General features: G+C 45.3%; 1 protein-coding gene across 1 annotated transcript; it reads right to left on the bottom strand.

The window, feature by feature from the left end:
* Positions 1 to 5,780: 5,780 nt before the first annotated feature.
* On the bottom strand, positions 5,781 to 15,218 carry LOC115331900. Its single transcript, XM_029994166.4, has 6 exons — positions 15,152 to 15,218; positions 12,145 to 12,290; positions 11,518 to 11,601; positions 9,365 to 9,403; positions 8,557 to 8,607; positions 5,781 to 5,810 (listed from the first exon to the last, which is right to left on the bottom strand). The coding sequence occupies exons 1-6, from the start codon at positions 15,216 to 15,218 to the stop codon at positions 5,781 to 5,783; spliced, it is 417 nt and encodes a 138-aa protein (XP_029850026.2).
* Between the last annotated feature and the right edge of the window lie 1,907 nt (positions 15,219 to 17,125).

The following is a 17,125-nucleotide window of genomic DNA, read 5'->3' as shown; positions in this document are numbered from 1 at the left end:
ACTCAACGCAAATTACGCGATATGAAAGCAATTTAGAAAGTAATTGAATTGCATTTCTTAGTATTTGTGCTTTACTCAACATACCCTGCAGTGAAAGTAACTTAGTACACTAAGTAAATCTTGAAGCAGGTAGTTAGTGACTTATCCTAAATATTTTTCGAGTATATTGTCCAAACGCTACACGGAACTAATCGCGGGCGTTTGTATCGTACATTCTTTGAAAAAAGGGTATCGAGAGTCCTCCCTAAGGAGAAGAACGGTCTTGTAACCTATGTTTCTTTAGAAAGGGAGAAACTTTCGTCCCTGAAGCAGGGGAGCAAAGTTCCTCCGTCGCCTGCACCTCATTATGGCGGCCCCGAATCGAGCAAATCGAGCTCAATAAGTCTTAACGAGGACGCTACGTCTCTTGTACGGGACCAGAGGAGCAGCAAATAAACGCGTAACACGAGCTTTCCGCGAACGGTGTTGATTTCCGAAGCCAGATTCCCAACGCAGGTAAAGAAACTTGAGCTTCAAAAACAGTTGCTCAGTCTTCTCGTCGTCAGCACTGCGATGTTAAACGGAGACAACCGATACCCAGTTACTTCACGCACTTTACGTCTTACCTTTGCTATTCCTCGAGTAACAATTCCTTTGTCAACTGCACATCACGGAAGGATGGCAAAACAATCCGCGAAACCAAAAGCCGCTCTCAAAAGAACAAACTCGAAGCTGCTGTTTATGGCGTAACGTGAACGAAGGTTAAATCGCTTGCCACCACATGGCAGGGTCAAGCAGAGTAATCGCAAGTAGCTAGGCTAGGTGGCGCTAGGTACCGCCCAATTCATGCTCTACAAAAAATGTTTTCAGTTCCTCACACCACCATTGCGCTTCGGGACCGTCGGGAACCTTTATTATAGACACATTACGCATACAAAAATGATCAGGTGAACATATATTGAGCGCATACACATACATGTCACAAACATCAATTCAACAGCACACTAATCCGGTCACTACTCTCGACCTCTGCGTTTCCATATTTTATACTAGTCAATTTGAATGTACGAAATTTCTCGGTGACTGCCTAAGCAATAAAAAATATTCTGAGCGTGTTTATTTTTTCCAGCAATCTCATACCTCTGAGAGTATTTTGAATGACTCAGGGGGTGAATGTCTTAGTAAAAAGTAAACGCTCGATCATGCCGTAATTATTCGAAAGACAATAGATCACAGCCGCTCCAATGCAGTTCCAAGCAATGTGTTTGCTTCCTTTCACGGCGCGTAGTTACCACTATGTCTATTGTAGTGCTGGTTTTTTTATTTATGCTATTCGCGCACGGCTGCAATTGTCGTCTTGAATTAATCTCTATAGAGCGGATATTCACTCGGCTTGAAGTGATGCTTTACCGGCAGAAAAATCGCTTTTTTATCAACTTGATGGCAGTCAAAGCCACGACTTACGGCAGGTGTAAAGTGTACGGAACTACGCCGTGCCGAGCTCGAAAAATTCTAGCGCTCATCCCAACGCGTCACTTGAAGGGCAGGTTCGCAGGAACCGTAGCATATTTAAACAAGAAAATAAAGGATAGCTTTTTTTTTATTTTTCCTTTATTTTTCCTTAATGCTAAATTCCAAACTGTAAATATACTTGTTTTCCGTCAGGCTTTCGTACTGTTCACTCCATTCGCCAGAGCGCAACCACTCTCGGGGAGGAGACAACCGACAGTCACATTGGCCACTGTACTAAAGGAGCTTACGGTTCGGACCAGCGTCCCAACATAACTATCCGCATGTCGATCGATTGCACCTAATGCCCTCAAGGGGTCTTAAACTCTTCAATGTAAAGCGGAATGTCAACCTGCGACACCCCGCCCCCTCCAATCACGGCTCGACCAGCGGTGTCAGTGCCCGCGAGTTTACGTCATATATTGTTGTTACAGCACTGATACGCGAACACACGGTCACATCGGCGATAATTCCAGTCCTCTGTTGACAACGCGCAACACTACCATCACGACGTTGCTGCTTTGTTGCTAACACTCAGAAATACAAAAACCGCGTTGACTGCAGGTTGGCGCTCGGCATCAAAAAACAGAACCGAACTCAGCATAGAAGGCACCCAGGCACCCGGCAGCAATACCTGCCTGTCTTGGACGCACTTTTTGCAATTTTCATAACGTCGAAAACATCGACACAGTTCCGCGTGGTTCCGCGTGGGTCCCGCAATCAAGGAGGATAGAAGGGTAGGAGAGGGCATGACGTCAGCCGCGTAGCCCCCACAAGCCATGCTCCCTTGACACCTCGCCTCTTTCTCATGTTCCTCCTCACCCTCCTCACTTATCAGGCCACCATGACCACAACACGTGACCGTACTTAGCCTTCCTCTAGCCTTCGATCTGATCAAACTTACCGGACGGAGCGCGCGCAGGTCTGCAAGGAACCTTTCTACAATCAACCATCCATCTCACACGTGACATGTCACGCGCACCATTCGCCAGAGAGATCTAGGGTGACGTTGGCCACAACATCGTTTAAACTTTTTATGACTAGGCTTCACCGATATTGCAACGTGCCCCCTGCTAGTGCCTCGACTCCCTTACCCGCAACCTCCTTGCCCGCAATCCCCGCTATCCGGAGACGGCCATCTTACCCAGTGTACGTAGCGCTGCTAGCACTGCTCCGGGTCTTCGCTGTTTCTAGCGGCTTCGTTTTCTCGTTTGATAAAACTATTTGTAAAAACGTGCGGGTCGCTCTATAAAACTGCTGCCCGATCGGTCCCTGCCTGGTCCGCCCTCCCAAGAAGGCACACGTTCAAGGAGATGTACACAAACGTTTTACTGTTCGGGGCTCTTTTCCTCGGCCGTGCCCTAGCCCGGGTCTCGTGGTCGCCCAGTCGTCCGGGTGGCGCTGTGTTGCCCGTTATACGTTGATCTCGGGGTCGCCCAAACATCCGGGTGTCGCTGCGCTGCTGCCGTTCTTTCTCGCGCCTTCTCTGGGACTGTTCGTGGCCTCCTTACAAGTGCCGGTCTGCCGGCCACAGCATGTGCCCCCTCGCGCGCCGTCTTCCTCCAAGGCTTCCCACAAACGTCAGTGCGGCCGAAATGTTCCGCACGTTTGGACTGGGAGACGGAATTACAGGCGGCATTCGCTGCCGCTGAAGCTCAATGAATTCAATAACATTCATTAAACGACGTGCGCGACATGCTCGAAATACGAAACCCACAGAAGATGAGTCGGGAGGGCGACAGCGTTCTCCCGTCTGCTTGAAGAAGGAGAAAAAAGTCTCGTTCCTCCCTTCTTCTCGTGTCCGCTTGGGTCGCGTCAGTAGAAGGGAAGAAAATGCACCATTGCTCCCTTTTTCCTCCATTCTTTTTTTTTAGTGTACAAACCACGCATTAGTTGTTATCTGTCCATGTAATTGTAGACTCAGAAAAAAACAATGCGAGAAACACGAACAGCGTTGAACTCCTTCACACTCAGAGAAAGCAAGAGGTGACGTGTGTGGTGGCGATTGAATTACGCCAGTGTTCATCATATATCCACGCGCTATGGTTGCTTAAAGGGGCTCTGCAACAACTTTCTAACGTTGTTTTCTTTCTTTTTTTCTCATTTGCACCGAACTTGAGCGCACTGAACCTAGTAACTTAGTGAACGTTTTCTTTTTTCGAAATTTGCTTTATTTTAAAAGTTATAGGCATATTAATATTACAAAATCTGGCAAAAAATAACCTCCTTTATGAAGTCCTTGGTCCTCTGTACCCCCTTGTCCAGCGCCGAAGGATTCCCTTTGCCGCGGTGACTGAGGAATGTGGGGAGGAAAAGGTCAGGAAAAAGAGGTGTGGCCGAGGAGAGAGGGCTGACCGGGAACGGGGCAGCTCTCAATCCTCAGCTGACATCAGGACCAACAACGTCATGATTTTGTCACATGCTACGCGCGTTCGACACCACGTGACGCCCCGTAGGAGGAGGAGATTTCCGCATCATACGGTTAAAATATGACGCTCTGATATTTAGTGACTCTCTCCGTCCCGCTGGGTTGCCCGAACCGCAAAAGACGTGGAAACCAGAAAAAAAAAAGGTAGACGTTGAAATAGGACTGCAGAGCCCCTTTAAGCTCAGGGCACGTTCCGGGCTACAGACATTGCGGAGTTTTAAAATGAGGGATTGTATCTTAAAATCGTTCCTCGCGTGCGACGTGCGACACCCCAACAGCCTGGGGCACCAATGCATCGGGGTCTCCTATTCTAAACCTCTCTTATTATACTTAGGGTGCGGCTGTGCCCGTCACCGCAGCAATTTGATACGAACCGTTGGACGAATGCTCGTCCTGACAGTGGCTGTCACAAGCTCAAGTCGAATGTCCAGGTAGTGCTCGTGTCTAATTTTAGCTTCATTCGGATATCGTCATCATGATGAAATCGCAGTAAATGGCACTTGAGCAATGCGATCCCCGTCTTTACGGGTGTTCCTTCCTTGTACGACGTCCCCAGCACGTTGGTCATATAAAAGCTGTCAGAAAACATGCATGAAACATACATATGCATGAATCAAACATGCTTCTAATGCTTCAGTCGTGCCCGGAGATAATTGTGCTATTGGCGGCTAGATGTTTTGGTGCCGCCCTCCTCCCTCCTATGGTTACCTTTCGTGATGTCATTACCTTGCGAACAACAAGTTACATGGTTTTTGTAATTAGCATGGTGGAAGCTTGAGATAGTTGCACTCTGAAATCAACATTTTGAACACCGTCAAAATTGAAGTTCTTACATCATTCTTATTTCCGTCGATGAGAGGTTCTTTGCTGGCGTCGTAGTCAGCATCCGGCCAATCGTGAAAAGCCGACCACTGCGACCCTTTGGATCGGTCTCGTCGCCAATAAGGGGTATTCACTGGCCGCCATGTTTGAGGGCGATGTTTAAAGCGCATGCTCAGAACGCGTTTGCATTAATAGGCTGCTAAGACCGGCAATCTCGATGGAGTGGAATGAACGTTGCAGAATAACTGTGGAAGCTCGCCATTAGCACGCGCTCAGCAGTCGCGCACATAGGGATGGCCGCCATCATTTCTTGGCGTACATTAAAGCCCCTCGATGTGTTTGCGCTTGTCTTGCAAGTAGCGTCAAATGCGCGAGTGCACGAGGCCCATGTCTCGAGCGGCCCTTGGAAGCAAACGGCGGCGCAGCACTGAAATGAGCGGAGCGGGCCTTGGAAGCGGATGGCGGCGGAGCACCCGCTCATGGCACGTGTCTCGCGCGCTTCCACAACAATGGTTGGCGGTACTTGTAAAAAAAGCTTTTATCAAGGGGCTTTAGCGTACATAGCTCTGTGCGCGTCAGCTAAGCGGGTTCTGACGGCGAGCTTCCAGAGTTTTTTTAGCGACGCGCATCCCGTACCTTAAAGATTGCTGGTCTTAGCAGCCTAGTAATGTGATCTCGTTTTGAGCATGCGTTTTAAACATCACTCCCAAATATGGCCTCCAGTGAATAACCATCTTTCATGTCTGCAGCTAACAACGTGTCTTTAGGGTGATGCATGAGCAGTGTGGTTAAACTAAGACGTGCGAACGGTTTTCAACGTCAATAGTTTTTGGCGTGTAACTCAATAAGTTTTTGGCGCCAAACCTTTACAAAAAGAAAACGCGTTGTTGTTTTTTGTTAGCTTCCGCGGGAAATATAAACTCAAACATCAGAGGTCGTCAGGTTGATTGGAATGCTCGTTTATTTTTTGTTTTTGTTATTTTCGCTGAAGCCTACATCTAGAAGTTGCTGAAGAATTTGGCAGGAACCAAGCCGACGATGTTCAAACTTGAATCTTATCCTCTAGACATTTCTGTAAAAAAAGGAAGGGTAAAATTAATGAGAATCAAGCAATTTGAAAAACAAAACAGCAATGCGATTGCCATTTTTTGTACTTAATTTATATAAAAAAATGCTGAATACGAAATGGTGAGCATTCAATGATTTTCAGCCCATCCTGACGTATAAATGTTCGAAAATAAACGAAAAGAAAACGTGATTTTGATGGCTGAAACTCTTTCCTGCTAACGCACAAATAATAGAGTTTTGTTTTTTATCTTCTCCTTCTGCAATAGACCGATTTCACCAGCCTGTTTGTGTACGCCACCGCTGCCGCAATGCGCCGAGGGAACTTCAGTCTTTTTGCACGTGCCACAACCTCGGTGGAGCTCTGCGAGTGGCGAGCATAAGACTTCTCCAGCACTGCCACCTGCCTGCCGTGAACTAAAGTTATGGCGGCTTTACGCACGCTCCGAACGCTAGGTGAGATCGGTGTATTCTATTGTTGAATAACAAAAATCTTGTGATTAACAACTGGACGCATTGCTGAGTCTCAGTGGTCAAAAATGAAATCCCTTCATCGCGAGCTCATTGGCTTCCGTAGTGCTTTGGTTGTGCGTGCCTGCGCGTTCACACTTGCTCTAGCAATGGCAGAAAGCTCGCGCTGAAGGCAGAGCTTCTAGTCGCAGCTTAACGGTGAGCGGAGTATAGACACAGCGTCTCAGCTGTGACTGGGTGAAGTAAAGCACTGCCAAAGCCAGCGCACGAGCCAGCGGGACTCAAACCGCGTCTCAAGAAGCTCGCGCGCTCCCAACCTTTGCAGTGTTTTCTGTAACCCAGTCTCAGCTGAGACGCCGTTTGAGCAGGCCGGCCCTGTGTTCACGTTGCTTGAAAGGAATACCTAATATTCTCACGGTTCAAATGTATTTTATTGTAAGTCATTAATCTCACACCGCAGGGTAATTAAATTATTACTCATTTGAGCTTCCCCAATTACCGTAACTAAAAACAAAAAAAATATCCCAAGAGTATTGACATTTGTCCATGAAATTTTTATGCATCACCTGATCTAAAAGCAAACCAGCACACTTTAACGTTTCTTATTTATTATACAGGGTGAAACAAGGAGACGGCAGGCTCTTTAAGTCGACCGGAAAATTCGATTTCTTAACCTATCGCGCTACGACTTTGTGCAGCGTTGCCCACAGATGGTGCTTTTTTTTTTTTTTTTTTTGTAAAATTTGCAAAGAGGAAACTTACCTGAGGAAAAAGTAAAGAAAGAAAAAGGCTTAGCTCCTATGGAAATGCAGCGACGCCACCGGTCTTCAAACAACACGGCGCCGTTTCGCACGGGAGACAAGAGATGGCGCAGCGAACGCCGCCAACGAACGAGCATACGGCGCCGAGAGCCAGCGTCTTTAGCAGACAATCTTTTCAACTCAAAAGCGGCGCGCGTTCCGCAGGCGGCGACAGCCGCAGAAACAGAAACAGGCGCGTTAACAACAAGGAACTGCCTTTCCTTGTCTGCTAATTACGCCGGCTCTCGGCGTCGTCTGCTCGTTCGTTGGCGGCAGTTGGCGGCGCGACCGCTTGCGCCATCTCTTGTGTCCCGTGCGAAACGGCGCAGTGTTGTTCGAAGACCGGTGGCTTCGCTGCGTTTCCATAGGAGCTAAGCCCTTTTCTTTCTTTACTTTTTCCTCAAGCAAGTCGGAAATTTTACAAAAAGATGCACCACCTGTGGGCAACGCTGCACAAAGTCGTAGCGCGATAGGTTAAGAAATTGAATTTTCGGGTCGATTTAAAGAGCCTGGCGTCTCCTTGTTTTACCCTGTATATAAGAACGAAAAAGGAGTTTGTTTAGTGCGGATTTATTCATTTAGTCATAATAGAAGCAACCATCTACTTCACTCTTAGATAAATGGAGCGTCTGCATTTACGCAAAGCACTTAGGTGAGACAACATTCTACAAAAAAAATATCTGTGAATGTCGATGTTAAAGTTTAATGTGCAGTAGAGTTGTTGTATAATGCACACGATGGGGGGGGGGGGGGGGGCGGGGGTAACCCTGAAACGTGAGGAGGACAGAGATGTATGTTGTACGAGCCCTATGACCGCGGGTTTGCTGTTTTACTTCTGTCCTAAGAATTAGGAAAATGTTTAGACCTTACAAAAATATAAAAAACGAGAAATAAAAAAAAACGGTCTACGTTGTGACATTGTGCACGACGTTTCACGCTGCACAGAAGCACAATGCAGGCAGTTTTTTTGTTTTTTGTTTTCTTTTTAGGTTTAAACATACTTTCTATCTCGTCAATCGCCTTTGTATAGATAGCAACGATAGACTCTCTAAGGTTCTTTGGAGGATGGAAGGCACTCTAAATTTAATTTCTTAGAGTTTGGAATGATCTTCAAAAATCTGAGAACATGGTTGCAGGCTTTAGTTGTGCTAGTGGGTACATATTGGTGAAGCGTCAGCTAAGACTAAAGTAAAGTTGTTCATCAGCGATTTTGTTCTGTTCCGTCCTTTCTAGGTTCACTTCTGTAAGTTCAAACTTTCCCTTCAACCATGTAAGTACCATACGTTGTTTTGCTAAACCATATAACAATAAAATTACCCGCAGTCTTACTTGCGCAGACTTTAAAGTATTACATACAATATTACGCATCCTGCGTAATAGATTAGAAGTGATATAGGATTAGTTTAAATACATTCTGTACAAGTACGACTCGTACTTAAATCCACTATTGCAGCATTCAAGCGAGAAAGAAACGTAATTTACCTTAGCCATATCAAACTTGGCGAGCTCCTCGTCAGTCAAACCACTTGACTTCTGCGATTGGAAAAAAAAAATATTAGGCCGAGCTTACCTTTATTTACACGGCCAGCCAATTGTTTTGTTCCCGTCTTACGCACATACAGGTATTTGCACTTAGAGGACACAAATAGCAGGGCGTGTCTATCAAAAGCCCAGCCTCCAGGACGGGCTGGTCCGGGCGCCATGATTTGGCTGTACATGAACGCTTAAACTTTTTGAGACGCTGAAGCTAATTAATAAAGGTTGTAAGCCTCGCGGTGGATTCGGGACAACCGCAAGACCTTCAATGCAAGTTTTACTTTGTCATTTGCAATTGGCGACGGGCGTCACAAAGGGCGTCGCCGAGGTCGGCGTTCCACGAGTAGCTAAAAATTCGCCACGTCGCTTTTAGTATAATCAATTATACGTTCATGAATGGAAATGAAACACATGTGAGACTGTCAACTTCTCACGGTCTGGGTTTACTAACGATCAACTCCAAGCTTTCACCGTGCGTTTTACACGCACCAACTGATACTAGTCGTGACGTCAAGTGTAAGAACCTTAAGAGGGCGTCACCGAAATGTCTACATGCCAACACCATTAGACTACCGGTTGGTGCATGACACCCCCGACCAGCTGCGTTTAGAGATGCTGATATGCTTACCTGTGCTCATATTTGTGCCTGTCATATATAAATTCCTCGAGCAAGTTTACTTCATAATGCTTTCATACGGGCCTCGAAGCCACATTTCTTAAACAAAACAGTGGTAAGAGCTATAGTTGATGTTACCTTGAATGAGTCGGCTTTTTCCTGGACGCATGTTTTCATCTGCAACGAGAGAGCGAGAAAGAGAGAGAAAACAAATGAAGGATGTGGAGACATTGACAGCCTTAAAAACGGAGCCGGCATTGCAACGATATTTAGTCAAGTTAGTTTATTCACTCGCGAGTCTCTAAAAGGAGACCTCAGGTTTAAATCGTAATGTAACCTAACATGACGACAGATATTTAGTTCTTGTATTGCACGTGTCCTCGGAACCACCCGCTCTAGGTGTTTTGAATCTCGCTGCATCTGTTCGCAAAGAGACCCTTGTAAAGATCGTGCGTCTTCTCTACTTGCCACATCAAGAAGAAGGGAACTCGTAGCATTGAGGCTGAAGCGCATGTAAGCGATGTAGCGAGCGACGAGACGAGCGACGGCGACAGCGACAAGAGTTAGTGACCAGCGACGAAGATTTCTCACTGTCGCTCGTCGCGTCGCTCGTTTTTTTTTTTTTGATTTCTAGACAACGTCGCTCATTGCCTCGGTCGCTTGCTTCCGTCGCTTGCACCCGTCGCTTTCATGCGGCTTGCCTCGTCGCGCTACTGACCGAGCAATTACGAAGCCGGTCGCCGTCACTTGTCTCGTCGCTCGCCAAATCTCATACATGCGGTTTATACGTTATTCGTGCGCTGCACGAAGTAGTTCTTACAAGATTCGATTGTCAGAGGATGTTGGCGTTAAAAAACGTGCACACTTATATAAAATAACGGTAGGCTAATTTTAAGGTAACTTACGCCTATCTTCGTTCACCTTATAAATGAATAAATCAGTAATGCTCCACGAGAAGCCGGACTTTTTATTACGGTTCTTTACGTGAATAGGTGTATGGTTGCTGCTACGTTAATTATTCCTTCGCCATTGTTTGAACATTGTACACGTATTGTAAACATCTGTTGAACACAAGGGCTGAGTCAGCGTTTGACGAGAACTCAGATTCAATCAAACGGTTCTTGCTCAAGTAATGGCGTCTGCCAGTGTTGCCTGGTGAAGTTTTGAAAGGGGTCTATTGTAGCCATTTTTCACAGAAATAAGACGTCACTAGAAAACTTTACTTAAAGCAAACGAACGATGGGCATATTGAAAGACTTTCGCTTATCGTATTCTGAACTCACGGCAGCGAAGAATAAACGGATAAAACGCAAGAAAGTGGCAGAAGTTTACTTACATATACGTGTATATACCTGAACATTTCTTTCTGATCGCACTAATACAGAGATATATATCTGACCCACAAAAGCAGCACTCTGCTTGTGTGCGGGGCTAGGCAAGTAACTAAAATGCTTCTTTGTTAGGAAACTTAAAGAAGCCATAACAAAAAAAGAAACACAGCTTTGCCACAGAAAGAAAAAAAAAAAGCGCTCCAATTTTAGAACAGTTTAGAAACACATCATCTACAGCTGAATAAAGCTATAGTTGGGGAAAACAGACCATATTAAAGAAAGACACTTTAGCTGTCAAAGAATGAAAGCACCATACGTAAGGAAAAAAATGTGCTTCATTCGCGATGAAATAAATCAAATCAATCCTCCGCGGTAAACAAAAAAGCAATATATATACGATTAACACGTTGGACCTAATTTCTTCGGTTCTCTTTTTAGTACCCTCGTGGATTTTGACATGTGTCAGGGTCTCTTGAAGTTTATTAAAGGAAACAAAACATATAATATGTCTTTATTTTTATACAGTGTCTATATTTTTTAATAAAAAAAAAGACATTTTGGTACGCCTCAAGTCTTTTTCCCTATTATTTGCAACTCTGAAGCTAGTACTATAATATATTATTTTAAACGCAGACGCGTCAAAATATTGGCATTAATAGCTAAATCTTGGGTAGGAGAGGAAATTTGTTGAAACACGGTAGGCAAATAGAGCTGTCCAAACAGCCGTACTGTTCACTTTTTACTTTTTGTTTTCACTACATACATCCATACAAATCTATTCTGTGTTTATATCGATATGTCTATATCAGCCTCATTACTCACGCTAACGATTGGTTTTCTTTTACACATGGCATTAACATTTGTACCCTACTTAAGAATTGAAGTAAGCATCACCAGTTCCCTTTGTCAATTATAATGTCATCATAAAAATAATGTATTTATAAAACTAAAGGCACTTACGATAGCTTTTCTTTCAGCGAAATCGGCGACGCCCACAGTCTTGGCTGCGCAGCTGGCCGCGGTGGGAATTATTCCGTCCATGAGCTGAAATATGTGCGCACAGTTCACAATTCTAGCACATGCTTCTCTTAAACCGCAGTCACTCACTCTGCAGATGCATCATACAAAAGACAGTCTGCAGATACTGTTTGAAGCATGTCACTTAAGGGAAGAATAATATTGCTTTGAAGGGCGGGACGAATCATATGTTTTCATTTTAGGTATAGCCTAGGTGGCGCAAACAGCCGCCCGTTCCAAAATGTATAGCCATTAACATTCATCTAACATCCATCCTTCCATCCTATCTTGGATGACGGTCATGTCAGATTCGTCATACGAAAACTGTCCGAGGACGTGTTCGAAAGGCACATATGCAAGTACGTATGCTTCGAACATTGTTTGAGGCTTGACCGTAGAGAATTCTGTCAAGGTACCTGCCGACCACGTCTTTTGTGTGATGTTTGAGAAGTCGGTCTGCGGTTTTATTCTTTGTTTCGGAACCTGCTCAATCGTTGTAGGAAATAACGAAAAGCTCCTGCGGGACCCATAGCTCGCGTATGTATATCCCGTCGTTGAAAGACGCCATACCTTCTTCACGACGTCGGGGTTGATTCCCTTGGCCATCTCGAGGCACTCCCTGCTCTCGTCGACCTTTGCCAGGAATCGCTGCTGCATCTCCCCGCTGGGAACCATCTGCTTCACCAGGTCTCTCACGGTCTCCAGAATGGCATCCACTGGTTGGACAGCGCGCGGAGAGACAAAAAGAAGGTCACTCAAAAATAATGTACAGGGTGTCACCTCCCCAAAAGAAATGGGAAGTGCATTTTTCACCGCGAAAGTAACGCATTGTCGAACGCTAATTTTCCGTGAAATGTCGCGCTACGACGGTCCGCACCGAACGCCAATTTTTTTTTTGAACGAATCGGTTTTTTATTTAGAAGATGAAAGCCATTTTTTTTTTAAACCTTTTGTGATAAAATGGTGGCCGACAAAGCCCAGATATACATGGCGTTAAAACTTTTGATTTGTATAAGTTTGTTCTGTTTGTTCTGGAACTTTGGCATTTGGTCTGTACCGCTAGCGCAACATTTGGACGGAAATTGAGCGTTCGGTTATGCCCACTTTATTTTTACGCAAAAAAAAAAAATCACTGCGCTTTTTTTTTCGTTTTGTGTGTGCGTGTGTGTGTGGGGGGGGGGGGGGGCGGTTTCAGTGCAAAAACTGTCGAGCTGAATTAAGGACATTCGGAACTAAAAGCGTCTCTTTGGTATATGTCTATCACCGCCGGCCAAGCGCCCACTGATGTCAAGGATCAATCCTGATTTCATAGACGGAAATTAGAGTTAATTCAAATTGTCGGCTTTTACGATGTTCATCTGACATAGCGATGGCTGCAATCCTCCATTGTGGTTTTTACACACACAATCGAATTTTGTCTTTCTATTGAAACTGACAATTGCAATGATGACGTAAGACAACGCGACAGAAGCAATAGTCCCATTTCAAAATTCAGCCTGCCGCACCTCGTCCAGAGCCAAACCTGACGCTCCGATGGCGACGTTACACATGTTCTCTACACCACGCGCTCTAGACTCGCCAAACCCAAAGTTGCAGCCGAAAGTTCGCGGAGCCCGTCGATATGACTTCGGCGACCAAATCGCGGCGGCATCGTCATGAGGGTCCAATCGGCAGGATCTGTAAACGTTCCGTGCCAACCTTGTGTTTGATGACTCTACAGGGGCCCACAGCAAAAACAAAAATTTTCGAAAGCTTAAGGCAGAAATCGGAGAATCGATACTTTCAAGTCAATGAAAGGCACGTCGCTTTTGGCTTACAAACTCCAGGGCGCTTGATCCTACGGAACCTTGTTTTACTGTCACTGCCATTAAAATCCCATTAGTGTAGCGGTTGCGCTGCGGCATGGCCTTTTAGGTAAGGAGTGTAGTAAGTTGGTGCGGGAATTTTGAAGCTTCTCAGGCTGCCATAAGATGACTCTGAATTTCGCCACAAGATGACTCTGAATTTCGCAAAGGGTGCACGGCTGGCCAGAGCACACACACTCTCAGGCGCTCCTGGAAGTGCGTATATAGTTCGTCACTTCGCTCGGAACGTTATCAGTCATTTACCTTCTTTTAATCAGTTCATCCGCGAGAAGACTGCGCGCTATCGCGACACACTGACCAAGTATTTACAGTAGCAAAACGGCATCGAGCTCAGTGGCCAGCAGGACTTCGTGTTACTTGAAGCAATAAAGAGATGACACTCTTAAGAAGTTCAACAAATCAAAGTAGAAATAATTTAGTGGCGTTCAACGTGCATTATGATGCAGTGTGCATCACTCAGGGCCAGGCAGCATGTATGGTTCCTGGCAGCTTCAGAAACGCAGGACGTGGCTTATGATGTTCACACGTACTTCGCGATTTGTTCTTCGATGATCTTATCGGTCAATGCCGCAACCTGATTGGCTGCTGAGCGATAATAAGATGCACGTGACTCGCCACGGCCCCTAAAAAAGCTTTCGAGAACAATAGTGTACTTGACACAAAACAGACATTTCTTCAGAATGCGTCTATGAATTGGTGCGTTTGAGGTTCTTCCTGTAAATCCTTAGTGCTTTATTTTATTTGTAATTTTTTTTTCTTTTCTTTGGCTTTGGGTGTTTTTATTCCAATCGCACATGTGCCTTCCATTCCGTCATTGCCTTCGTCTTCACTTCTCTCCCCTACCTCTGTCAACTTTGTTTATTATCTTGATTATCTCTTTAAGTTTCCCCCAATCACTAACCCATCATTGTAAGGGAACCATTCAAACATTAAAACGTTTTTTTTTAAACACGTCGTTTTTTAATGCAGCAGGCACAAGTACCCACAATAACAGTTTGAATCATTTGCATTCTAGTGGTTGTGTAATGTAGATGGCATATAACATGAAGTATCTATGTGAGTATACCTTTCCTTGATTTGTATGCAGTGAATGATTCACTCTTATACAAGCTCTCCTTGCCTCACCAATACAACATTATATTTTATGAAATTCTTCGCCATTTTAATTAATGCGTTTCTTAATTTCGGGAGCCGCACTGCAGTTTTCTTTTTTTCACTATTTTTTTGAGTGTTATCTGAAAAAAAGTTTTGCTAAGTTGGTTAAAGTAAATAAGATTTGGTTAGGATAGGCTGGGTTAAGTTAGGCTAGGCTAGGTTAGGTTAGGTTAGGTTAGGCTGGGTTAGGTTAGGCTAGGCTAGGTGAGGTTAGTTTAAATTAGGATAGGTTAGGCTGTGTTGCATTAAATTAGGTTAAGCGGTGTAAGGTGAGTTTAGGTAAGTTAGTTGACTTGAAAACTTCTCTTCTGAGTAGTACGTTTTGCTAAGGTTATCTAAGTATCCTAGCGGAACATCTCCTGCAATTTATAAAAATCTAGGAAACTGCCTTTCAAGCTCACAATCGCAGCTCTGGCACCATTACGATTGGTTAGGAAAGTTGCACATTCGAATTTAACGTTCCATTTCTGAGGTTAGGAGAGGTAAAGCTACCGCAGAAAGGAATCTAGCACCACGTGTCCCAACTCCAAAATATAAAAAGGAAATAACGTACTCACCATTTCCGTCAACAAGAACCGTAAGGGAGCATCCAACAAGAAAGACGACCAGAATGTGCCTCATCATGACGGTTGGAGCTGTTGACTGTGAAGTTTCACACTCGGAAACTAACCAGATGGGCTACCAATTGAACCGGAGGATTCCACGGGGTCCTCACCAGCGAATACCATCCGCTTATATACTCGTCTCGGTAAATCACACGGCACGTGGTCACAGGAGACGACTTTTAGCCGCGGTTTCGACACCTGGCCTATTGACGAACCGAAGCGTATCAGGAAGTCCGAAACAAAGATAAAACACTTCCTTAACGATTGTGTGGCCACGGACAGTTGGGCCAACAGAGCTGGAATAGCCAAGGAGCGCTCTCCATTGTACCCGGTTCGTGGTCACGCTGTTTCCTCGTGAAACCCGAAGCTTAGCGGTGATCCGTCCTTCTGGTTTGAGTAATGACGTCCTCTTCGATGGTAATTGCGGACACGGTTTTTGAGCAGCGACGGAGCATGCGCGTGCCATATTTGCTCTGCTATCTAAGAGCTGTTTTTTGTTGATTTTTGCTCTTATTTAAGCCATAAAAGGAGGGGGGGGGGGTGTTTTCCTAGAACACTGGGTGCATAAAGCATTGAAGGACGCATAATGTTTGATTGAGAAATCACCCGATCAAATAGATAGGCGCCCAGGCTGTCAAAGCGCTGCGTGGGTGGGCTAGATGAGTCTGATTTGATTGTTCATTTCTGGGAATACGGCCGGTAAGGGGAAAGAGATAAATTTTGTTCCGCCGGTGAGTCCAAGAGCAGGGTGCTCTTTTGGTTCCCTGCAGCTTTTACCGACAAGTTTTATTTCTGGTGTCTCGTCGGGATTTGAACTGACATATTTTGAAGAGCCAGAGAGATTTTAATACTTAATTAGTAGGCTGGTTTTCGGACTCATCTGTGCACCTAAGGTCTTCGGTGGTATACGCGTGCCAAGGTACAGTCTATATGATTATAAAAGGCCCTTTTGCAGAAGCAGTTTATGCGGCACTGGAAAGCACATGGTGGTCAGAGGTGCTTTATATTTATTTAGATTTTCGCCTGATGACGTCATACAAGGGGCATGCTGTCACCGGCCACGATCCTGGTGGCGTCACAGCAGCGGTGGGGAATATGACGGACGCTTGTTCTGCTGCATGTGACCACGCTGCGGAAGCTTCGGAAGCCAGTATAGTTGAGACGCCACGACGACAGCGACACTCACATTGGGTCGTGCTTTTTGCCAGCGTTTCTACGACCAACCTCCAGGATCGCAACAAACGACAGCGTGAAACTCCGGCTATATTGTGGCGTCGTTTGCGCGCTTTCGGGCCCATTTTGGATGCATGGGCGGAATGGGACGCTAAACATTCCAGTTGGGGACCCGTTCCCTGCACCGTCAGTGCATATAGTGCGGAAACGTTGCCCCGCACAGGCGACGCTCGGGCAATAGGTTCGCCGGCGTTATGAATGGCTCCGACGGATGCGCCGGCCAGAGTGTCGAACCAATATTTTTATTGGTTCGGTTCGGGTTCGGGTAAACGGTTCAGTTCCGGTTCAGTTCCGGGGCGCAAAAAATAACGGTTCAAACCGGTTCGAACCGGTTCGAACCGGTTTGAACCGCTAAATTGAGAATATATTTTCCGCGTTGTTCTGTCAATAGGCGCTATTTAGGCCGTGAAACTAACTGCTGTAAACGATCTGATTTTTGCGAGGACCTATTTTTGAAAATTTCGCGAATCGCCTACAATTCGCGAAAAATGGGTCCAGCGAACAATTTCGGTAAAATGTAAACAGATTGAAATTTATATTGAGATTCCACCGCGTCGAGAAAATTACAACCCGCGAATTATTTCAAAACTTCAGCTTTGACCTAAATCGCGAAATATTGAGCCCACGAAAAATAGTCGTTTACAGTATATAGTCTTTTTTTTTTTATTTGTTCAATTCAGTTTTATTCTCACG

This window comes from Ixodes scapularis, unplaced genomic scaffold (assembly GCF_016920785.2).
Source record: "Ixodes scapularis isolate PalLabHiFi unplaced genomic scaffold, ASM1692078v2 PGA_scaffold8__174_contigs__length_109621045, whole genome shotgun sequence".
Lineage (NCBI taxonomy): Eukaryota > Metazoa > Arthropoda > Arachnida > Ixodida > Ixodidae > Ixodes > Ixodes scapularis.
This window is presented reverse-complemented; position numbering and strand designations above follow the sequence as displayed.

Coding starts and splice junctions, on each gene's coding strand:
- LOC115331900 (XM_029994166.4), bottom strand. CDS start 15,218: ATGATGAGGCACATTCTGGTCGTCTTTCTTGTTGGATGCTCCCTTACG. Junction 8,608..9,364: donor AAAAAGCCGACTCATTCAAG/GTAACATCAACT, acceptor TTCCAATCGCAG/AAGTCAAGTGGTTTGACTGA. Junction 5,811..8,556: donor CCAAGTTTGATATGGCTAAG/GTAAATTACGTT, acceptor CTTTTTTTACAG/AAATGTCTAGAGGATAAGAT.